This window comes from Impatiens glandulifera, chromosome 2 (assembly GCF_907164915.1).
Source record: "Impatiens glandulifera chromosome 2, dImpGla2.1, whole genome shotgun sequence".
Classification (NCBI taxonomy): domain Eukaryota; kingdom Viridiplantae; phylum Streptophyta; class Magnoliopsida; order Ericales; family Balsaminaceae; genus Impatiens; species Impatiens glandulifera.
The window spans coordinates 50,260,934-50,286,172 of NC_061863.1; the positions used below are offsets into that span (position 1 = coordinate 50,260,934).

General features: G+C 31.3%; 4 protein-coding genes across 5 annotated transcripts; 3 read left to right on the forward strand and 1 right to left on the reverse strand.

The window, feature by feature from the left end:
* Positions 1 to 165: 165 nt before the first annotated feature.
* Positions 166 to 1,736, forward strand: LOC124924846 (exopolygalacturonase-like). The gene is made up of 5 exons (XM_047464835.1): positions 166 to 294; positions 379 to 687; positions 778 to 1,023; positions 1,111 to 1,383; positions 1,470 to 1,736. Exons 1-5 carry the CDS (start codon positions 205 to 207, stop codon positions 1,734 to 1,736), a joined length of 1,185 nt encoding a protein of 394 aa, XP_047320791.1. The 5' UTR covers positions 166 to 204.
* A 7,971-nt stretch (positions 1,737 to 9,707) lies between these two features.
* Positions 9,708 to 11,302, forward strand: LOC124926378 (fasciclin-like arabinogalactan protein 7). Of its 2 annotated transcripts, none has more exons than XM_047466588.1 (2): positions 9,708 to 9,794; positions 10,272 to 11,302. In XM_047466588.1, exon 2 carries the CDS (start codon positions 10,297 to 10,299, stop codon positions 11,077 to 11,079), a length of 783 nt encoding a protein of 260 aa, XP_047322544.1. In that variant the 5' UTR covers positions 9,708 to 9,794; positions 10,272 to 10,296; the 3' UTR covers positions 11,080 to 11,302. The 2 variants fall into 2 exon arrangements, with proteins under 2 accessions (XP_047322544.1, XP_047322543.1); XM_047466587.1 differs by lacking the exon at positions 9,708 to 9,794 and adding an exon at positions 9,859 to 9,987.
* A 3,646-nt stretch (positions 11,303 to 14,948) lies between these two features.
* Positions 14,949 to 18,344, forward strand: LOC124926050 (fimbrin-5-like). Its single transcript, XM_047466211.1, has 14 exons — positions 14,949 to 15,067; positions 15,145 to 15,315; positions 15,393 to 15,637; positions 15,734 to 15,905; positions 15,991 to 16,029; positions 16,124 to 16,192; positions 16,266 to 16,382; positions 16,482 to 16,693; positions 16,775 to 16,933; positions 17,003 to 17,202; positions 17,288 to 17,445; positions 17,522 to 17,618; positions 17,737 to 17,828; positions 17,908 to 18,344. Exons 1-14 carry the CDS (start codon positions 14,981 to 14,983, stop codon positions 18,091 to 18,093), a joined length of 2,004 nt encoding a protein of 667 aa, XP_047322167.1. The 5' UTR covers positions 14,949 to 14,980; the 3' UTR covers positions 18,094 to 18,344.
* A 421-nt stretch (positions 18,345 to 18,765) lies between these two features.
* On the reverse strand, positions 18,766 to 23,943 carry LOC124925918. Its single transcript, XM_047466053.1, has 11 exons — positions 23,833 to 23,943; positions 22,828 to 22,961; positions 22,075 to 22,156; positions 21,917 to 21,987; positions 21,727 to 21,828; positions 21,548 to 21,637; positions 20,671 to 20,745; positions 20,439 to 20,471; positions 20,263 to 20,343; positions 19,269 to 19,322; positions 18,766 to 19,171 (listed from the first exon to the last, which is right to left on the reverse strand). The coding sequence occupies exons 1-11, from the start codon at positions 23,891 to 23,893 to the stop codon at positions 19,016 to 19,018; spliced, it is 939 nt and encodes a 312-aa protein (XP_047322009.1). The 5' UTR covers positions 23,894 to 23,943; the 3' UTR covers positions 18,766 to 19,015.
* Between the last annotated feature and the right edge of the window lie 1,296 nt (positions 23,944 to 25,239).

Here is a 25,239-nt window from a genome sequence, read left to right on the forward strand (position 1 = left end):
TGATTTATGAACTATTATGTGGTCCTTAATTGTTTTCCCATGTTTTCAAAATCTAATCTAAATATAGATATTTCATGAACAAACAAACTTAATCATATAAGTAGCCCTAACATAAACATAAACAAAACAAAATATCATCAATAACTAAGTGGGAATAACAAGATGAAGAACCAATGTATCTTAACTCAGATCTTGTTCGGGATCATGCTCTTGGCGCATTCCATTGAGGCCGGCCTAACCATTTATGACATAACCAAGTATGGTGCCAAGGCCGATGGCAGCGATATCAGCCCGGTATGTATAACACGCGACACAACTTCTTTTGTTTATTTTTTTATTTTATTGGAACAAATAGTTGAATAATATATAATTATTTAGGCTCTATTGAATGCTTGGACTGAGGCTTGTAAATCTCCAACCGAAAGCAGAGTTATTATACCACCCGGTAATTATAATTTGGAAGCAATAGTTCTTAAGGGACCATGTATGGCCCCAATTAACCTCCATGTCCAAGGCTACATCTCTGCGCAAGCAGATCCGGCTCATTTCCAAGCGGGGGCGTGGATCCAACTCAACAATCTCAATGCCCTAACCGTCTCAGGAACAGGCACCTTCGACGGTAAGGGTTCCATGGCTTGGGGCTTGAACGATTGTGGGAAAAATCTTAACTGCAAGTGGTCGCCATTTGTAAGTCGTATATATTTGATATCGCCTTTTCTAGGTCATAATCTCGATCTTGATATTAATTTTGATTGGTTTAATTGATTGGAAATATAGCAAATAAGTTTTAACTTCGTGACCAACACGGTTATTCGCGAGATAACATCCAAGGATAGCAAGAACTTTCATATGACTCTTTTGGGAGGTATGAACGTGACATTCCAAAACGTTAATATTGTTGCGCCCGGCGATAGTGTTAACACTGACGGAATTCACGTGGCACGGTCAAACGGAGTGAGCATACTAGACACCAACATCGGAACCGGCGACGACTGCATTTCTCTAGGCGACGGAAGCAAGCAGGTTCGAGTTTTTCTTTTTCAATTCTTACTAACATGACCAATATCCTTTTCTATTTCGAATTGAAACTGATTATAACTATCATTCCAGATTAAAATTGAGAGGGTGAATTGCGGACCAGGGCACGGGATCAGTATCGGAAGCTTGTCAAAGTATAAGGATGAAGAGACCGTTGAAGGAATTTTCGTAAAGAATTGCACACTCACCGAAACCATGAACGGAGTCAGAATCAAATCCTGGCCGACATCCCCTGGTCCAGGATCAGCATCGGACATGCATTTCGAGGACATTGTGATGAACAACGTTAGCAATCCAATTATCATTGATCAAGAATACTGCCCCAGCAACCAATGCATTTTAAAGGTATATATTCATTTTTTTTTTAATTTATGAAAATTCATTAATTCAAATAAAGAGTTACATATCATGCAATCCATGCATGCATGCAGTCTTCGTCGGAATTGGTGATCAGCAACGTGAGCTTCAAGAACATCCGAGGGACGTCTGCGACGATGGAAACGATTATTATTGACTGTAGCAAGACCCATCCATGCCAAAATGTAGAGCTTGGAGACATCAACTTGTCCTATGTTGGAACAAGACCCGGAAATGCTACGTCAACGTGCTCAAACGTGTCGCCCAAGCTTTCAGGAGTTCAAGTTCCACCTGCTTGTACTGCTGAGGCTCAGAAATTCAAATATGCATTAGATGGATAAATATTCTATATAAAAATATATAATCATAATATTAATAAACAATCAACACAAGGGCATGCAGCTGATCATCATCAGACTCAATTCCCTCAAGAGTACTCATTATAATCATCCAAATCACGGCGTTTTTTTAATTTAATTAATTTTATACTAACATTAATATTTATTTGTAATAATATCCAAGATTGTAAGACAAATCTGATGGATTTATCTAGAATTAATGAACTATAATTTTTCAATATTATATGCTTGTCTGTCCCACCTGCTCTTAATTTTCTTAATTAAAATGCATGCAATTGAGTTTTTTTTTTTTTTTTATATATATATATATATATAAAGAAGAAAATTAAAATAGTGGGTCTGGCTGGAATGATATTGTATAATTGACTAGAAACGGTTACTAGAAGCTGGCACAAGCTGTGTTGGTCCGACCCATGTTAGTTGTTTGATTAGCACGAGATCATGTACATTAATTATTGAGGGTTGTCTTGCCCATAATTATATATAATCATTCCATGTCTTCCATTTACCAAAAAGATTTAATCATCATATCATATAATTATAAGTAAATGTATTATGAAATTAATGATAACCCTTGTAATTAATTAACCAAACAAGCTTAGTTATTAGTTATTAAAAAATAAGTAACTTGAGACCCTACATGTGGTGTAATGATGATATGATTCTTATTATTCATTAGTTTAGTGAGATATAACAAAGTTCATTATTATAAGTAGCTAGCTAGGCTTGTTTTTCTTATAAAAAAAAACCGTGATTTGAGCTAATTAAACAATATTTAAGTAAAATGTTTCAAGATATTTAAATCATATAAATATACTATTTATTATTCGTATATAAATAAATTAATAAATTAGGTTCATAATTTGAACATGTGCAATGAATGGAATATATATATGATTGGCCGGTTCCAACCCCAATAAATTCTTGCAGCTGTATCATTTGGTTGTGTGGATTTTTAAGGATAAAACATTGCATCCCAATAGTCACGAATACTTGTGTATGTTCTATAAAACATGTTTAATTTCATAAAAATAAATGAATAAAAGTCTCACAATAAAATGTAGTTGGAGTAATAACAACATAACAAAACAACATTATATAAAAATATTAAAATAACAGCTAATAAATGGATTGTATGTCTTTTGATTGTATTAGTGGGCGGAGAAGAGTGCTTTAGAAGCTAATTTCACACTTGTGAAAGTAGAATGACAATTATGGGATGCGATAGTGATAAAATTCCTAGAAATGATTACTTTACATTGATATTTTTAAGAAAAGAGTGGCCGTTCCTTAAATTCGATATCTTGAAAACGTTTGAACAGTTTTAATTATTTTAATCCTTCTACAAAAATTGGAACTCAACGTTAATTTGTCTAATACGTGAGGCTCCCGAAATCATTGATATACAAATTTTAGACCGATCACTTTTGTGTCATCGTTCTATAAGATTGTATCCAAATATTTGGCGAATTGCTCGGGGTTTTGAATCGGTGATTTCGACTAATCAAATGATTTTTATCAAGAGTTGTTAATTTTTTTACGCAACACTTATCGCAAATGAATGCATTGACTCGGTAAATTAAAAGTAGATAATTATGCTTTTATTAAGTTGGATATTGAAAAAGCTTATGATCATGTGAATTATGAATTATGAATTTTTACTTGATGTCATAGGTAGAATAAAAATGGGTGATAAGTGGATTGTTGGGATTAAATTCTGCGTTTCGACAATCAAGTTATAATAGGGTCGAAACGCAATTAAATTATCTGTGATTTTGAATGAGAGTTCAAAGGGTCTAATATTAGACAGGGTGACCTGTTGTCTCCATTCTTGTTCTTCATTATCATTGAAGCTTTTTCTAGAATGTTGAAGTTCGCGGAACAAGCTGGTTAACAGAAGAGTAGATCGTGGGGGCAATGATGTCTCCTTTTGTCATTTCTCATCTACTATTTGCTAACGATACATTGTGCATAATAAATGTCACACACAAAAATATCAAACATCTACGTAATATTTTATGATTGTTTGGAGCATACTCCGAACTACGAGTAAATATCGGTAAGTCTAATATTTTTTTCTCGAACTCTGTTTCCACTATAAGGAAAACATCTCTAGAAAATATTCTAGGATTTGATATTGGAACATTTATGTCTATTTATCTTATGTCTCTTGGTGCTAAAGTCCGCCCCAAAGGCTCTTGAGACCCCATTATCTCTAAAATAGAGAGAAAAGTAGATATCTGGAAGAGCAAGGTGATTTCGAAAGGGTCGCATGGTCCTCATCAAAAGTGCATTGACCTACATGCCCACTTTTATGATGTCATTGTTTCTTATTCCAAAGAGTGTGGCAGTGGAGATGGAAAAAATTATGTGCAAATTTCTTTGGGGATCCTCTGAGTCCTCCTTTGATCATTTAGTGAGTTGGACTAAAATAAAGAGATTCAAGGATCAAGGTAGATTAGGAATCATAGATTTAAATTTATTTAACAAAGCTCTCTCGTCAAAATGGTACAACAAATTCTCTTCAGAGAAGACCTGTTTATGGGCTAATATGATTAGATGCAAGTATGAACATGGTTGGTACTAGATGGGGTTCACCAAAGTTAGTCTACGACCAAGTAGTTATAGTGTTCGGAGACACATCTCTACTATGTGGAGGTCTTTTTGTGGGAGTACAGATTCTCGGTAGGCTACGGCTCATCGATCATTTTTTGGGACAGTGTTTGATGCATTGTCAAAAGTCTTGCCTTGGCATTCTCAACCCTTGCCTCGATTGTAATATGTATAATTTTTTTGATCAATGACATGTTCGTTCAACGTTCGAATAGTTTGGCGAGTAAAATAAGATAAATGAGAAGACTTAATGATAAAGAGGTAACCTTACATAAAAGAATATTACTCTTAGTGGATCGTAAGGTGGTGATGCCTTCTTCGCGTAATATCTTATGTTGATAAGAAATTGATTCTTTTAAAAATGGTCATTGTTACACATTATTTATATATGAAGATGACTCCATATGACTTTCTATGGGAGAAGTTATGATTCTAAATTCCCTTCAAATATCTCGTTTTTTGGATAGAGTGTGAAACATGAAGGAATTTTGACGGAAGATAAATAATTAAAAAAATGTATATTATGGTTAGTCGTTACAGAATATGTTGCGAAGGGGTGGAGACAACCCATCATTTGCCCTTGTATTACAAAGGAGTGACTGTGATTTAGAATCTATTATGAAACCTGATTTATATCGATGTGAAATGATTGGTAATTGAAATGTTTGGATACAAACTGCGAAATAAATAACATTAAAAAATGTTATTTATTTATAATTATTCACATTGCACCTAAACATATGACTTCCTATGATTAGATGCAAGTATAATATGATTGTTGTAAGTATAATATGAATATCTATTCTTGATTTAGAGTAATTTATTATTATTTTAAATTGGGCCATATTGTTAAATTGTGTTAATTAAATTTTGTACATCTTTGTTTTCAACTTCATAACTTATGACTAAATATTATTAAAGTTATATAAAATGAGATTTTATTTTAACGATTTTAAACGCGTTAATTTATTATCTACGTGATATTTATAAATAAATAAATAAAAGATTCATAACACAAATTTAATTACAAAATTACAACGAATTCATAGTTTTGACTATCAAATTTCGGTAATTAAATTATTAATTCACTTAAACTCGATAATTAAATTAGTGATATGGATATTTTATTTATAAATGTCACGTAGACAATAAGTGAACGACATTTGAAATCGTCGAGACAAAACTTCATTTGATATAACTTTAACAATATGAAAGCCCTAAATTGTGAAGTTTCAAAAAAAAATGTCTGAAATCTCAATTAGTCGCAATAAGGAGACCTAATTTTACAATTCGACTTTTTAAATTTTATATATTTATAAATAATTTTAATTTTACAATTTTATATATTTTAGTGACTTATATTTATAAATAAATAAATACTTATTTAATTAAACCAACTCATGTTGTATTTTTTTTAATGTTATCTATTTATTTCATGTTCATGCATTTAATCATATTATTTCTATGATCTGGTGGTTGTTGGAATGTTTATTTTTTTTTAAATAATGTTATTTATTTATATCATGTTATACTTGCATCTAATCATATTATTTCTATGCATTGTTGGAATTCTTTTTAATGTTATTTATTTATATCATGTTAATAGTTGCATCTAATCATGGCACTGCACTAATCTCCATATGACTTTCTATGTTATTTTTTTTTATATCTTGATACTTATTTTGTTTGGAAGTATGAACATGATATAAATATATAAATCAGGACCAACCTTACACTAAACTCAAAATAATGGAACTGACAAGAGCTTTATTAACGCGGTTTGTTGAATTCGAACAAAAAAAAATATTGCAAAATAGAGTATTTTTCATCCTATTTCACTCTATTACTAAAAATTTTGTCCAAATAATGACATATAATGCATTAGTGCCTAATTTTAATCGTTATAAACCATTTTTTATTCACATTTCTCAAAAATCCATAATGTATTTAAGCCAGACTCATTCTATATATGTTCAAGGAGCTACCCAAATCTTGGAAACAGGACAATTGATAAGGTCTAAATATCAACGACGGTGAAAATGGATTTGGTTGAAATCATTCTCCCATAAACATTGCCCGTTAGTTAAACATTTGCAAATCCATGGGATTACTGTCCAAAAACCGCAAAGAGATGTAATGGTCGGTTTCTATTTAAATACCAACAAAGTAATGGAGATTAGGGAGACGCTTGAAAAAAATGACATAGAAATATGAACCAAACTCGTCCATAAGAAAAGTTGAAGAAAGCTAAATCACATTAAGATATGAAAAAAATGATGTTACATAGTGTCATCAACTATATATGAGACATAGTTAGAGGTGAAAATCGAATAAGGAAGATAGTATTCAAATTCATATTCAGTCACTCTCTTTTGAGAATCTAGATCGTATCTATGAGTTTTTTTGTCCATCTGCCTTAATGTTTCTAGTTCTATTTGAATGTTTTGTTTTTTTGAAGTTGCTTAAATAGGTTATAAAATAGGGGTTAGGAGTTTTAATTATGTTTGGTATTACAACTTCATAGTGAGTTTTGAGGATTAAGTCTTATTCAGTAGACACGCAAATCGATGACGGAGTTATTTTAGCTCCCTTAGTAAAGGAAGCTTTGCGTTCTTAAAGTTTTTTTATATTGTTTTACGTTTATTATATCACATTGAATTTGTAGTAATTTTTGTCATAATTTAGATTATATTTAATTTTATTTTCATAGGAAAAATGTAATCTTCACATTATTCCCTAATTAATTAATGAGAAGTGATAGAGTGAGGGAATTTAGTGAGGGAATTTGGTGAGGGAATGACGTGGCATCATCTTGGTGAAAAATGTAAAAGTAAGAGGAAAGAGAGAAAAGAGAGAAATTATTTGATTTTTTCAGCGAATAAAATTATGCCAACGTCATTCCCTCACCAAATTCTCTCACCTAATCATTTCTCTTAATTAATTAAGAGTAATAACAGGTGAGCGAAAAATTTGTAGCAAATGGGGCAACTTAGAGTGTTGATTAGACTTATTTTTCTCTTTTATATTTATTAATAATTTTCTCTCTCTTCTTCTCTCTCTATCTTAAATTCAATAAAAAAAATTAATTTTTATTATTAAAAAAACACTTAATAATTTATCTTTTTAATTTTTATTATTATAAATAATTTTTTTTTTTAAATTATTGTACATGTCACTATAAACTCATTTTAATTGTTTTTCTCTCTCAATAATTTATTTTCTTTTATTTATTAAAAAAATAAAATTTATTTTCAATAATAAAAATAAATAAAATTAAAATAAATAATAATTAATTGTGTTATATTTAATTAAAAATATTCAACAAAAAGAAAACAATCTAGTATTAAACAAATTGTGAAGAAATCAATTAAACATGCTCGAAAAAAAGTTTGATTTATTATGTTTTAGACAATTATTTTTAGTATTAAATTATATTATTTTTATTTTAAATTATATATTGTTTCTAATTTGTCCGGTAGATATGAAGTTTTGGATGATGTGAATATATTTACAATAGAAGACTAGTGAAAACTACTATTGGGATGATTATATTATGTTGTTTGATTTTTTTAAAGTAGATGTTATGATACATTTTAGACTATATTTTTTTGGTAAGTTTATTTTTTTATACTCTTTAATTAGATTTTGTAATTTATTAATATAAAATAGTAAATTAACTCAAGTAAACATTTTTAATTAAATATAACATTAACTCAAGTAAATGCTTTTAATTAAATATAACACAATTAATTATTAACTCAAGTAAATATTATTTTTTTAATAAATAAAAGAAAACAAATTATTGAGAGAAAAAAACAATTAAAATGCGTTTATAGTGACATGTACAATAATTTAAAAAAAAAATAATATTTATAATAATAAAAATTAAAGAGATAAATTATTAAGTGTTTTTTAATAATAAAAATTAATTTTTTTTTTTATTTAATGCGTCAAGATAGAGAGAAAATCTAAGTAATAAGAAGAAAGAGAAAATTATTAATGAATATAAAAGAGAAAAATAAATAAATATTCTTTAAAGATAAAATAACTCTAAAAAATAATACTTTATTTGAAATTTACTTAATAGATTTTGGAAATTTGAAAAAGTTAATTTACTCCATATATATATATTCTTCAAAGATTACATGAATCATAGAAATTATATGAACAAACATAACAACAAACATTAACAAAAGTCATCAATTATCAAGCAATTACAACACCCTAATACATTGGAAACATCGAAGATGGTTTATGTGAATGAAATTTTAGTACACCTTTGCAAGAAGGGTAAGAATGGTCAATATTCAGTCTTTATCTTATTTTTCAAATATCATCTTTTCATTTTCAACCATATATATAATTCACCAAAAGATTTTAATCTTAGACTAACTAAAATAAATAAATGATTTTAAAATTGCAACAACTAAAGTCTAATTAGTGTGCCTTGTGTCTTATAACTTTTTATTATAAATTTTGAAAAAGCAAAAAAAAAATATTATTAATTTTGGTTGTTATCTTTTTTTATTTATTAAAATTGGAAGCCCAATATTTCATAATGACGATTAATGATTCTTTTAGTTGAATGCTTTTTTAATTAACTTGAATTTGGTGGTTTGATGTTACATAAATGAAAAGTATCACTCTTTTCAAAAACTAGTAATTAGTTAGTGTGTCTTTAGTCAACTTAATTATTTAATAATGATCAAATATTTTTATTTTAATATAAAATAATTAGAGAATTCTTCTAATAATTATATTAAATTTTAGTTTTAATTAATGTACTTTCATATCAAATAAAATTAGGAATTTATATAAATTGAATCATAATCCAGTTATAATTTTATATATTAAAATCAAATTTATAATTAAAACAAAAGGTAGTGTAGATCAAATATGATGAATTAGATTCTCATTAATAATCCATCCAACATCCAATTTAAATGAAAAACTAAAACAACATAGCTATAATTTTTTTAAAAGTTATTTAGATGCATGTTGATTTTATTTATTGACAATAATTTATTCGTTAAAATGTAATTTAAATTATTAGTTAAATCAAATTAAATTTTATACTCTTTCCATTATCAAATATTTAATATTGGTAGGTAACTAGAATGACTTCATATACCATCTACTTTAAATTTAATATTTTAATATTTTTTTTATCTTTTAAGAATAAATTGGTCAACAATGACATAACTTTTATTTTACTTTTATATATTTTTTTAATATAATTTTAAAACAAAAATAATTTAACATATATTTTATAGAATAAGCAAAGATGTAATTGAATAAACATAAATTGTAATGACACTTTCCTTTCCAAATGGGGGTATATAAATGGCTTTCACATGCTCTATGATGCATTCTCACTCTTGCCTTGCCCCACTCCTGTCTTCTCTCTGGTTTCTTCCTCTTCCCCAGGTCGGTGTTCTTCTTTTTCCTTTTCTCTCTCTGCATGAATGAATCTCTTTGATATGAATAAAGAATGACATTTTCATGTAATTAAGCTATTGTTTTCAAATGGGTTCATCTAGATCGATCTTCTTCTTTCCACTAGATTTAGTACTACATTGAAGATCTCTACTCCATTTTCCCTCTTTTAGATGCTTCCACGGTTAGGGTTTTTTTGTATAATCAAGTTTGATATGATTTTATTACTTGGGTTTTCTTAACTTTCTATCCTCTTTCGGAATCAACCTTAAACAGAGATTTCAATTCACAGTTTTACTTCTTTGGCTGTGCAAGACAAGAGTTTGGATCTGTTTAATGTAAATGTCTGTGTTGCTGGATCTTGAAGCATTTATAGTTTTAATGGGCGAATTCTTTCTTAGATTGGATTAGATGTTTGAGAAGATGAATTCTTTTCAGAAACTTGATGATGGGTTTTGCTTGTTGCAGGAATCTAGCTAGATTGGAAACAAAAATGGAATTTCCGGTCATGTCGATCATGATCATCTGCACCACCCTAATCCTAGTGTGTTCTCCATCTGGATCATTGGCTAAGACTGCTTCGTCACCCCCAGCTCCGATAATCCTAACTCCGGCCCCAGCTCCGGCACCTCATTATGTAAACCTGACCGATTTGCTGACCGTGGCCGGTCCATTCCACACTTTCTTAAACTACCTCATCTCAACAAAAGTAATCGATACATTCCAAAACCAAGCCAACAACACAGACGAAGGAATCACCATCTTTGTCCCAAAAGACAGTGCTTTCTCTTCCCTAAAAACCCCATCTCTATCCAATCTCACCAATGAACAGATCAAGTCAATCTGCCTATTCCACGCCCTGCCTCATTTCTATAGTCTCGCCGATTTCAAGAATCTCAGCGAATCAGGTCCTGCGGTGACATTTGCCGGCGGGGGCTACACATTGAACATAACTTCCGTTTTTGGCACAGTACACTTGAGCTCGGGATGGGCAAAAACAAAGATCAGCAGCAGTGTTCTTTCAACCGACCCAATTGGGGTTTACGAGGTGGATAAGGTTCTTCTTCCAGAGGCTATTTTTGGGACGGACATTCCCCCTACAGCAGCCCCGGCTCCAGCTCCGGTTAGTGAGGTGGCGCCAGCTGCAGACTCTCCGGTTGGGGAAGAACATGGGTCGTCGTCATTGCCCAAATCGACGAAGAAGTCGTCAGCATTATCAGACAGGGTTTTGGGTCTAGGAGCTTGGACTTGGTTGATCTTGGCCATCTTGTTGTGAGGAATGAATTAAAGGAATGAAGGAGGGTTTGTATTCATTTAATGAAACTTATCTTATATTTTGGTAAGTTGGTGGAGATTGATTTATTGGTTTTTATTGCTTCAGATTTTTGGATCTCATATTTTTCTTATTATTGTTGTTGATGATTATGATTCTTGATTTCTTGAATTACTTCTTTATTGTTGTAATTACTATATTGGGGATTTTGGTTGTTTAAGTTTAATTACTATATTCTTATAATGCTTGTATGTCAAAATTATTGAAATTATATTGAACCAAATTTATATATTATAAGAGCATCTCCAACCTACATGTAAAATCACTAGAACCGTCAATTTTTGGGTTAGGCCAATTGGGTTAGTTCGTCCTGCCAAACAATTTAAACGGGTTTGGTTAAAATATTAGCAACCCATTTGAAAGTGGATCTACACGCCCCGCTCGGATCCCAATCTTGGGTTGGAGTATTGGAAGAATCGGTACCCAATCTTTTCACTTATGACATGTGATGTTTTGGCTATTCCTATAACTACTTTGAAGTGTCACTCTTTCTGAAAATGTGAAAACTCTCTTATTTGTACTCGCAATTGGTTACATTGATATTCTATCGGTAATTTTATTTATAATTTTTTAATTATGTTCTTGACTTCCCCATAAAAATATCACTAGATCGAGTACCAATGATTTCGTATCCGGTCAAAATCTTAGCTAATTGATCGAAGTGGGTAGCTCCAGTAGACCCATAGATCATGGAACAAATAAGGTGGGTAGGCCCAACCACCACACTACCAAATCATCGCTATTTTCTTTTCTTAGAATCTCGGTTATGCGCCATTTCCTTTTTTTACAATATTTGTGACTTGTGACTTCGTATATTAGTTTATTTTGATTTGAATTTTTAACTACCTTCATTTTTTTGTATTTCATATGTAGATAAAAATCAAGAAGACAACATAATAGTTACATCAATATTGTCCAAACAATGATAAAATGTTTTAGAGGATGCTGATGCAGACATTGAAGAGAAATGCGATGAAAGAGAATGATTTGACATGGATTATATCTCGATTGATATATTTAAATAATGTTGACTTTACTGTAATTTCTATTTTATGAAAATTTCAAATTTTAGTTACTTTGTTAAACTATTTGGTCAACTAATGTGTAACGATAGACAAAACTCTTGTTTAGTGTGTATTATGACTATTTGATCATGTTTTTGAATTATTATTTTCTAGAATTATTAATAATTTTTATTTATATTTTATTTGAAGTGAGACAACTCGCGGCTGACCCGCAACCTACCTTGAGTTAGGAATTTTCAGTCCGTTGGGATGGTGGGTCAGTCCTCCGTCGACCCGTCAAACAATGAGTTTTGGTGGATAGATTGACCCAGTCTGACCGCTCTAAAAATAACCCTCAAAATGAGTTTTTCTTCCTTGATCCACACTTAAACCAAAACCCAGTTTTTACTCATTTTCTCTCACTTCTAAATGCAAATATGCGTAATTAGACTGTCTCCAACATAACTACACACGCAAACTCATTTTAGATTTTTGATCTTGTCTCCTTGAAACGCATATATTCAATTTTATATATAGTCATTAGTGTATTTTAATATTTACAAACTGAGTTATTTTTATTTTTTTATATAATTTATTTATATATTAATCTTATTTATATAATTTATTTTATTTTTGTTGTGTATGAATTATTGATATATAATTAACATTAATTAATTTTATTAAATAAATGAGAAAAGATTGGAGTTTAATATGTAAAATTGATAAATATATATATAATATTAATAAGGTTAAAAAGTTAGTGTAAAAAAATAATATTCTAGATTTTTGGGTTGGAGATGAATTACTATTTAATGTGAGTTTACTGCATTTTGGATTTAAAAATGAGTTTGTGGGTTGAAGATGGTCTTAGGGCATTTGTACCAACTTCCCTATTTTGTATCCCTAAAAATAATATAAAATAATAATATCCCTATTTTAGAGAATCAAAATATAAATTATTCTACATCAGCTTCCTTATCTTTATCCATATATCATTTAAATATTCATTAAAACAACCAACTTTTCAACCACTTAATTACTTATTCATATATATTTAAATATTCATTAAAACAAACAACTTCTTAACCACTTAATTTATTTATAACCCTTAAATATTTATTCATAACTTCTCAACCACCTTAAGAACCTAAAATATATATAAGAACACATTCCCATAAGGAAATAGCTACTTTCACTTTAAAAGAAAATTCTCCTCCTCCCGCCATTCGTATAATTGGAGAAATATCCATGATAAAAATGGGAGAAAATATATTATTAATCTAAGAAAAATAGGAGAGATCTAGGAAAAATAGCAACAAAAGAAAAAAAAATGGCGGAGAAAAACAATTGCGGGATTGTTAGAAATGAAAAGAGAAATGGCGGGATGATTAGCCATGAAAGAGAAAATATATTATTTTATTATTTAAGGATGCTATAGTAATCGTCCCTAAAAAATTATAAAGATAGAGAATTTGATAAAGCATTTTTTTTACAATTTTTATATTATTTATCTTAATAATAAAGATAGAACACATTTTAGAATTAGACTATAAATGCCCTTACTATTCAAATACTAAAAAAAATTACAAAAATAAATTAGTCCTCTAACTTGTGACATTTGTTAATTTTATATATTTATTTTTTTATATAATTTATTTATATGCTTAATTTTTATTATTATTCTATATTTTTTATTCATACTTATTTTTATATATTATAAATTTTTAATAATGAACAACATTAATAAATAAACTTAAAAAATAACCAAAATAATTTTGTTGAGTTAAATTTGTAAAGTTGATAAATATATATATATTATTGAAAACATTAAAAAGTTAGTATAAAAAAGAATATTACGAGAATATTTTTTAAATTTGAAAATGAGTTTTTGAGAGTGAAGATAAATTAATGTTAATGCATTTTGAGTTTGAGAATAAGTTTTTTTTAAGTTGAAGATGTTCTAATAGTTTTTTTTTAAATGACTTAACCAATCATTTTTGTTGTTAATTTTGTGTTAAACATAATGCATCAACATTGTATCAGACGTATCAATCCAAAGTTTCTAACAACTACCTAAAGATTCGGGTATCACCAAATGAATCTAAGTAATACTCCGAACAAAACTTCAAATACTAGTTATGCATTGACAATGCAAAAATAAGTGAGTTGTCGATTTAATCTCTTTGTGACACATCCAATTGACTATAATATAACATTTTTTCATGCACATATCACCTGTTAGAATTTCACCATCAATAACATTCTATCAAAATAAAGAAATTTTAGATAAAATTTTGAATAAATAAAATAAAATTAATTATATATATACAAGCAAAATATATATAACCATTTACTAAATTATGTTTTAGTCGAAGAAAAAGAAAATAGGAATCGGTTGAATATGGAAATAAACAACCTTTCCTTTCTCCTGTTTGAGTATTTCGCGGGTCCTTAAGGCAGTACGGTTTTCTCTCTCCCTCCACTCTCTCTCTTCCCTCTACGGAAGCTCTCTTCATCCTGTCATAGTTTTTTTTCTTCTTCTTTGTTTTCCCTTCACAACCTCGTGAGAGATGCATGGTTGCCCCCAAAACAAGCTCATACCTCGGTAGAAGAACAACAAGGCTCTTCAATCTGAACCTTTTGTAAGCAAATTCATTGATCTCTTTCATCTTCTTTTCTCAGTTTTAAATTCCTCTATGTTTTGTTGTTGTTGTTGTTGTTGTTGTTGTTGTTGTTGTTTTTGATTGAGAACCCACAAATCAAATGCATTTCTAACTCTGTATCCAAAATTCTGAAATGTAATTGATCCAGAGGTGGTGGTTGTGCATATACAATCCAAAATGTCTGGTTTTCAAGGTGTCGTTGTTTCTGATCCATTCCTTCAAAGCCAGTTTACGCAAGTCGAACTCCGAACCCTCAAGTCCAAAGTATGTAGTATTGTTTTAATATGTAACCAAACCAGGAATGATAAAAAACTAAAATTGGCTTCATTTTCTTGTTACAGTTTCTGTCATGTAGGAATCAATCTGGTAAAGCCACATTAGGAGACTTACCTCCAATGGTGGTGACTCTAAAAGGCGTAAATGAAGTGTTTAATGAGGATCAGGTTAAGAGTATCTTTCTTGAAACCTCTCCTGATCTCAGCCAAGAAGTTGATTTTGAATCCTTCCTTCAGGTAGGTGAACCTAGATTAATGAATACTACTACTACAACAGAATACAGATCTTCATATGTGATTATGCATTTGTGCAGATATATGTAAAGTTGAAATCTAGAGCATCGAGTAAATTGGGTGGACCAAAATTAAAAGGTTCAACTTCATTTCTAAAGGCTTCCACCACCACTAATCGCCACATGATTAGTGAAAGTGAGAAAGCCTCTTATGTTGCCCATATTAACAACTTCCTTGGAGAAGATCCCTTCTTGAAGGAATTTCTTCCATTGAATCCTGCTGATAATTCTTTATTTGATCTTGCAAGCGATGGAGTTCTTCTCTGGTAATATTTATAATAAACATCCACTTTGAACATTTTCTAATCTGGATAACTGTTATTATTATTTTTTTTGTCTACTTACTACATTATTTTGTGCAGTAAGCTCATCAATATAGCAGTTCCTGGCACAATAGATGAACGAGCAATTAATACTAAAAAGGTCCTTAATCCATGGGAGAGGAATGAGAATCATACACTTTGCCTCAATTCTGCTAAGGCTATAGGATGTACTGTTGTCAATATTGGCACGCAAGACATTATTGAAGGAAGAGTAGGTTAAACCATTATTATTGTTAAATTTCTATTGCTATCTCTAAGCTTGCCCAATATACTGTGCTTTTGGTTTGTCAATGCAGACTCATCTTGTAATGGGGATCATTTCTCAAATTATTAAGGTAGTTTTGTGTGTTCAATTATACACATTCATGTATAAACATTAGATTTGAGGCCTTCAAAGTTCATCATTAATTATTTTATGGTTATTTCCAGATTCAAATGTTGGCTACCCTCAACTTGAGAAAAACACCTCAGCTGGTGGCATTGGTCGATGACAGCAAGGTCAAAAGATGTCAATTTTATTCCCCCCTCAATGCTTGATGTTCGGTTTAGAGATAACTAATTTAATCTACAGGACATGGAAGAACTCATGGCATTGCCTCCTGAAAAGGTTCTGCTGAAGTGGATGAATTTCCAGCTGAAGAAAGCAGGATACGAAAAAGAGGTTACAAATTTTTCATCTGATCTGAAGGTAAAAAAAATGTTCAACATCTTCTCTTTGAAATTAATCTATCATCTTCTGTCTTATAATATAGATTTTTTGTTTACCTATGATGATATGCATCTGCAGGATGGTGAAGCTTATGTGCATCTGCTTAATGTTCTTGCCCCGGAACTTGGAAATGCTGGTATGATGGAAGTGAAGGATCCTTCACAAAGAGCAGATATGGTACTTGCTCAGGCAGATAAACTGAATTGCAAGAGATATATATCCTCCAAGGACATTGTTGAGGGTTCTACAAATCTAAATCTTGCATTTGTTGCACAAATATTCGAGCAGAGGTGATCCTATGACCCTTCTCTTTATTTATATTTCTTTAAATTAGTTTTGGTGTTGTTTACATAGTATACATTCGATTTCAGGAATGGGTTGTCAGTTGATACTGAAAAGAGTAGTCCTTTCGCTGAGATGATCATGGATGATGATCAAACATCAAGGGAAGAAAGAGTTTTTCGGCTGTGGATTAACAGCCTTGGAATTGAATCTTACGTCAATAATTTGTTTGAGGATGTCAGGAACGGGTGAGAACGTTTTATGTGTGTGTTCACTGTATTTTCATGACTTGACTGTCAGTCCGCATTGGATTGCAGATGGGTGCTATTGGAAGTTCTTGACAAAATTTCCCCAGGTACAGTCATATGGAAGCAAGCATCGAAACCGCCTATCAAGATGCCTTTCAGAAAAGTTGAGAACTGCAATCAAGTTATAAATATTGGAAAAGATTTAAATCTGTCTCTTGTAAATGTAGCTGGGAATGATATAGTTCAAGGCAATAAGAAGCTCATAGTAGGTTAGTAGTACACCTCATTGCCTATAATTTCCTAATATGGTATATTTGAAATCATCTGATGTGTTGTTGTGCACTTTGTTCTAAGCTTTTTTGTGGCAGTTGATGAGGTTTATGGTTCTCCGACTGTTGAAGAATTTGAGGTCATTCTCTCAAGGAAAGGAGATAACAGATACCGACATTATCCTCTGGGCAAACAACAAAGTGAAGCGTTCAGGCAGAAAAACTCAAATGGAAAGTTTTAAGGTGAAGACCGATTTCCTGACACTCTTCAATAACATTTCAGTTTGCATCACTGATTTCTGTTTAATATTTTTCGTAGGACAAGAGTCTTTCCAATGGAATTTTCTTTCTAGAGCTTCTCACTGCTGTGGAGCCAAGGGTTGTCAACTGGACAGTTATTACCAAAGGGGAGGATGGTATAAACTATTTTTTCATAATACCCACTAAAACACAAAAAATAAAAGTTCCAAAGCTCTTTAACTCAGCAATGCATTTCTGGGCTGATACAAGTTTTTGTTCATGGTAAAACTTCAGACGAGGACAAGAAGCTAAACGCAACATACATAATAAGTGTGGCTCGAAAGCTCGGTTGCTCTGTTTTCTTGTTGCCTGAAGACATAATGGAGGTAAAAACACTAGGATTCTACTTGTGGCCCAGGATGGTAAAAATGATGAAGAGTGCATTATTGTAATTATCTTGAACAGGTGAACCAGAAGATGATTCTAACTTTAGCAGCAAGCATTATGTACTGGAGCCTGCTGAACAAAGGGGCAGACCCAGAACCAATACCTTCTTCTTCAGTCGAAGCAGATGCCGAAGAGGAGACAGTCCCAGCTAGTGTAGAGAATGAAGATCCTCCTCCTAATGATGAGGAACCACCAGCAGAATGAATGGCATGGATGGATAGTTTTACAAAAGATTCATTGATTTCTTTCAAGATCAAGGGATTTGGTTAAAGTGTTCTTTCATCTTAATTAATTATGCCAATATATATATAGTAGGAAAAGTTTTGTTCAAGTTTTAAGTTAAGAGTTCTTTCTTTTTGCATTCTTTTCATCAAAATACCATGTTTCATTTTGATGAGTAGTTGTAGCATGCAATAATGTATAAATCATATAATTTATGTTTACATTCTTTAGTGTGACCAAGACAGAAATTAAAGTTATGGGATTTTAACTTATTTTTTAAATTGTCCGAGTGTAAAGACATGAACTAATGACGCAAGTATATGAATTCTTATGCTCAACTACTATGAGTCTTCACAAGAAGGATTGAGCTTAATGCATGAAAATTTTAGACGGTTTGAACTTAGTGTAAGAGATAAATAAAAAATGTATTTAGAGACTGGGAAAAAATGCATAAAATTTATCATAAAATAAAATCACTAGACAATTAATACATGACTATCATTATTTTGAAATACAGCCTCTACATAAATCCACCCCTAGTTGAAATGGTTTGGGAATTAGCTGCTAAACGAAATACTGTCAATAAGATCTGCGCTATCAAATTGCTACTAGCAGAGCGATAGGGAAAGCTAGACCGAATAGGCTGAATCAAACTAACCCTTAAATAAAACTGAATATTATATATATAGGCACATCAAGTCCCTTCAATATGTCAATCAAATCGATAATAACATATGTAACACATTTTCTAGTCAGCAAATTTCGTATATATTTTTGTACAATCAAAGGGATTGTCATCAAACATATTTGATTTCCCACAAAATAGAAGAAAAAGAATTATCAAATCGCACAAGAGCCCTTGTGTAAGAATCATATTACCATAACTGTTTCAGTGTCGGCTTTATCAGAAACCACCCAATCCATCGGGTGGTAAAGACACTCCAATTGGGTAGGGACGATGAAATCTTGTACGCAAAAGAGGACCATTACCGATGTTAACCTTCGTACTACTATTTATGTCCGGTTTCTGCTTGTCAGAGTCAACAAGGAATTGAAGTCCCTAAAAATGATGAGCCAATTTGTTAAAAAGTGAGTCGTCATTAAACAAACACAATCTACAAAAGCGGAAACAACACATTCAAGCTGCTCATACATACCTTTACCGCGTTTTCCTCCTTTGTAGAGGTTGGCAACAACTTAGTTCCAACATCCTTCAGGATCAAAAGAAAAAAAGATGTAAGGTAACTAGAATACCACCAGGGAAAAACAAGACAACACTATGTTTGGTTATGGCGGAATTACAATTGAGGGTTCAACTCTTAAATCTTTTGTTTGTTTGATGACTTCAAATACAAGTTTGGAATTGGAATTATAGTTCCAATGGAATTGAATTTTGTAAGTAATTTCAGCATTTCTTCTTTGCCATTACAATTGTGACGCTAGTTCCAATTATGCGTATCCAAACATAGCGTATCATACAAATATTACATGTGTGCAAGGCCTTTTAAAATTACTCAAAACTGTTTTCAAGCCCAAAGGATAAAGGGAATGAACACCTTTGTTTGTTTTCCTTTTGAAGAGTATTGTTAGAAGATAAGAAGAAGATTGTTAAAGAATGGATGTTTAAGCGTACAAAGGTAGAAAACTTGTAACAATTTTATACAAATGTTCATTTGCTGCTTGTGTCTACAATATCTTGAAGGAAAAGATCTATGACTAGAAGAGATTGATTGAAGATTTAGTTATTACTTAAAGTGAAATCTGTAGCAAAGTAGTCAACACAACTCAGGATACGCTTGCTAGCATAACAATTGTATATTTTCTTTGTTTAATAAAAGGTTCCATTCTTTTCGCGAAAAAAAAAAGACAAGAAGAAGTGATGGAGAATATTTCGTTTAGAAAAAAAAAGATGTGATAGGAAAACCTGATACAGTACACTCTAAAAGATGTTTGCTGGACCAAGCCAGTTTAATCTAATGTGGAAAGAAACATGTATAAGAAAAGAGTATCCTGCCAGCATTCTAACTTAAGCATGTTAATGGCGAGCACATGTATAAGATGAAACTGATGGATCTTGTTTATATGAGTTTAAGAAGGAAACCAATTTTTTTCAGAAGCAAGGAACAAAAGTGTTGAAAATACAGTACAAACCTGTAAAGGCTTAGCATCTATCTCATTCTTCGTCCCTCCAGCTACTTGGCAAAGATACCACAATCCAGTATTTGTTACATCCTGTAATGCATAAAAAAAACAAAGAGATGAACAATAAAACACTGAAAGTGGGTAAAGAATCATTAATTGCTCTAAAAACAACTAAGAATTCTAACCTGCTTGCTTTCTAAATTTTCAAGCTTCCCTTCCTGTTGAGTTGAACAAAAGCAATACAGTGAGTGACTAATCCCACAGCAATGACTCCATTTACTCTATGCAAGTATCTCTCAAATTCAATTTAGTTATGATTTTGAATTAATCAACAAAAGCTAATATTAATGAACAATCCAAGACTATATAAAAATATGAGGTAAATTTGAGTTATTGGTTAAAACCACTTATACGCACCAAACCAAATACCAACTGTTGTATCGATTCAATGTCATATCCAATTTGATTAAGATTGGTCCTCACTTCAGTTACCTGTATAGAAGAAAAATTCCAAAATTTGACAATGAAATATGTCATTGAACTAATGACTGCAATGCAAATGATTGGTAAACCTATTTATGATATCTATTCTATTCAATTTTAGATACAAAGAAAAGCTTCAATAGGCATAGATGCTGTCACCCCAATTATTGACACAAAATGTAAATTCAAGCTTCAAACCATATCCAAGCCCTGAACACCTTCTCGCTTGCCACACCCTAGCTCCAAATGAAAACCCAACTCTTTTCACCTTTCTCCAGTTATGATGGGGATTAAACATGCTAATATAGGAAAGCAAGAAGTGGATGAAGATATTTTGCCAAGGATGGTAGGAGCTACATTTCTTCACTTTAATCCCTTTTCTCCAAATTTGAATCCTTAAGGAGATAACCAGCACTTCTAAATGGGGACATGAAGATTTATTGATACCAAAAGTAACATCTACTAACCACAGACCATCTAAAGGAAAAAGGCCCCATTTGGAAGCACTTTTGTTTCTGTTTATGCATCTGAAAAAGTTTGTAAATAAAGAAACGTTTGGAAACAAAATTTAGTCATAATATAAATTTGTTTTAGTTTTTGTATCTGAAAATGTTTCCAAATACAAAAACACAAGTGTTTCCAAATGGGGATTAGAAACACGAATATTTGAGAGTTCTAATTCAAAATTTTCAGTTTCACTTGATGACAAATGCTTTCATAAGACCACAATGCTTAGCCTAAGGTATTAAAGAAAGGATGTTTGTCAGTAAGAGATTATTGAACAGAATCTGAACCAAAACGTGTTCCCTACATCATTTGCAATAAGCCTAGATGTTTCCATCTGCTCATCAAGCTTCCAATCCAAGTTCTCTAACTTCTTGCTCAAATGCTTCCTTGTTGACTGCATGAATGAAAATCTGTAAGAATAGTAGGCAAATTACCTATGCAATTGAGTAGTTATGTGAAGTTTTACATGTGACTACTACTTACATTCAAAGCTTCAGATACATGTTCCAACTTTTTTGAAACGGTAGCAACAGCATTTTCCATATTATGCTTGGTTACAAACATAACATCATTAAGTGACCACCCCTGCTAAGTGAAGGAACAAACATTACAATATAGCAGCAATCAGTATAGCAAGCCATTAGGCTCAAAATACACAAAAGATAAATCTTGCCTTCCACCACATGTAACAATATCCTGCTGCTCCAAGTGCAGCAGCTGGCAGCATGTAAGAACTCAAAGTCCCTGTGCTTGAAAACAGAATGAACATAATCTCTTTAGAAGTAAAACCAGACCAAGTCATAATGAAAATGAATATAAGAATCTACATACCATTGGATGAAGTGCTTTCATTGACAATGGTTATAGGACGTGATCCAGTATACTCTCTAATCTCTTTGGCCAAATTTTGAATCTAAACATAATAGAGAAACGAAATTATGCACAATATCAGATAAAATCACTTCAAACGTACCTAATGATCAATAGATTCTTAAGTAGAATAGAGCAACTAAATTGATTAATCTAGATAAATGTCTTACAACCTAGCTAGGTTAACAATGATGAATAGTTCATAATTTATCCACGTATCTGAAAAGGGGCGGAGAAGGGAAGGAAAAGAAACCAATTAAGGCAAGAATACCCTCATCCCAGCATGTCTTAAGCTAGATATGTGTAATGTTTTCTATATGACGTGAAAAATGTTTTATTGACCAAGGGTTTGGTGTTTTTAAAATTTCTTCAACAACATAGGCACCATTCCATGATTCAAAGATATTAAGCCTAAGTACCAAGTTTATACCAAGTAGTTTGTATTCAAAATCAGCAGACAAGGCTTTTCATTTACTTGATATTGAGGCAAAGAATTAAATATCAATGGATCCAATAAGTCAGACCACCTAGCTTCAAGTATTTTAGCTTTTCTAAAATGTTCCTTTGGATGATCTATAATAACAAAGGTCAGCTTAAAGAATCAACTCGAATAAATTTCTAATACTAATACAATATCATCATATATAATTTTGCTCCCAAAAGGTTTCACACTAAGTTTATGAGTCAGATCAGAACAAAATATAACAATTGTACCTGTGCTGCAAGCAGCTTAGTATCAAACTTTTCAGGAGATATTTCAGATTCATTTACACCCTTAATTAGCTCTTGGAGCTGAGAAATTAGATCAGACAGTTGTCCGCTCCTCAGGACAATGGAGCCTGTCAGACCTATTAGAAGAATATACACAAGAGAAGTTATCAGAGTAAGGTAAAGTAGAAATTAGAAGAAGTCCAGAAGATATTGAACAAAACAATAAACAAAGTAAAGAATCCAAATACACCATGTCTACCAATACATCTGCATTTAATATGCTATGAGGCAAAGACAGAGTTCCCTTTTCTGCAAAGAGCAAACTTCAGTTTCTACATGATAACTGTCCTAATGGGATACAAACAAAGAAACCCAATCCATTATGTGAAGAAACATATGGTCTGAGGAAAATGAAGAATTATAATTTCCGGAAAAAAGCAAAATTTAGTTGACAGGTGATGACAGAAATCCCATAACCAGACCTTTGAGTATCTATCCTATTTCGAAGCAGTTTCAGAATTTGCGTTTGTTGCAAAAGTAGGGTTTGATGTGAGTAAATAATAAGCCGGAGCCGCATTAAAATTGCCAATTCCTAACAAGCTAATCATTTTGTTAACCATACAAAGAGGAAGCAAAATATCGACACGCAGACTCCTTGAAATCTCATTAAAAAGGAAGCAAATTTTGCTGTTTAAACTAAATTGGAGAACATCATAAACCTTTGATAAAAAACAAAAAAAAAGAAGAAAAAAACCTTGGATCTTAGCACCTGTTCTCCCCACAGCTCAATGGTTGGGACACTAGAAGCTGCAATCTCCAAGACACATAAAGTAACAAGGACAATATGCAGCAACAACAACAGTGCTACTAAAGAACCACAAAGGTGTATGTCGTTTGAAGGTTTTGAGTAATGAAGTGATTCAGTAAAAGTCAAGAAATTTCACGAATAAACTTGATCGATCGAAGGACAGAAAGAAAGAAAGAATAAAAGGAGGAGAGATAGAGAACCTGCCCCGGCGACGAGGACGAGGACTTTTGAGGCGGCGACGCCGCTCTGCATCATCGCCATTGGTTTACCGTGTCAAATTAAAGCAACTCTTCGTCAATTTGGTTATATGAATGTTATTTATTTGCTGAGAAAAGTTAAATATATTATGTATATCATGACAAAGATTTAAAAGTTATTTTAACATTATAATTTATTGTAATATATTAATTATTATTATTATTTCCTATAATCTTATTAAATAATATTATACTTAGTATTTTATTTTTATACATTAATTAATAATATATATATATATATTAATTTTATTTATTATATTAAAATCTTATTAATTATTTAAATATAATAATTAAGAATATTATAATTATTATAATATAATAATACAACAATAATAAATTAATTAAAATTATATTGATAATAAAATTAAAAATAAACATTTTAATTAGTATCATAAAATTATAATTAAGAAAATAAAAATACCATATCCATATCATAAAAAAAATGATAAACTAAAAATAAAAATAAAAAAATAAAAAAAATCAGCCAAATCAAGTCCACAGTTAACCTAGCATGCCAATTGGGGGTAAGAGAGTGAAAATTTTAAAAATGTCTCGAAACTTCTATTTCAGAACAAAAAACGCACGTGGGTAGAAAGGAGAAGATTAAATAACTCAAAGATGAGGTTATTTGATCTGGTGGTGGCTTGGTAATTTTTTTGCGCTCGTGGTCTTTTTATTTTTTTTGGACGATATTGCCCTTGTAGCGAAACGCTAAGTCCCTTAGCGTTTCGCTAAGTGGATTAGGGTTAGTATAAATACTTTAATATTTTCATTTCCTTAATTTTCTTTCTCTCTCTTCTCTTGTTCTCTCTTTCACGGCGGCCGGCGGCGACGACGGCGACGGAGGTTGCAGGCGCCGGTTTAGTTCATACAGATCTATACAGATTTACAAGATCTAACCTAATCCATTTATGTTTTTATCTACACATATTTACAAGATCTATATAGAACTAACCCTAAATCTATTTTGCATGCATGTCTCCGATTCTAGGGTTTAGTGTATGCAGGTCTCTGATTCTAAGGATTTGAAGGTCGATGAAGATGTTCATTTCAAAATCTAATTCGACTTTTGTTCATGTTTACATTTTCTTCATTTCAAAAATCTTTTCATATTTCGTTTTGGTTCATATTTGGTCATATTTGTGGATTCTTATTTGTTATTTGGTTCATATTGGTTCATGTTTGAGCATTTCGTTAGCTTATTATTTGTTATTGGTTGATATTTGCAGAAAATCTCTGATTAGATCGTATGTGTTTCCGTTTCAGATCTGCTTAGCGTTTCGCTACGGACTTACCGTTTCGCTACGGACTTACCGTTTCATATTTGAGCATTTCGCTAAGTGCTTAACA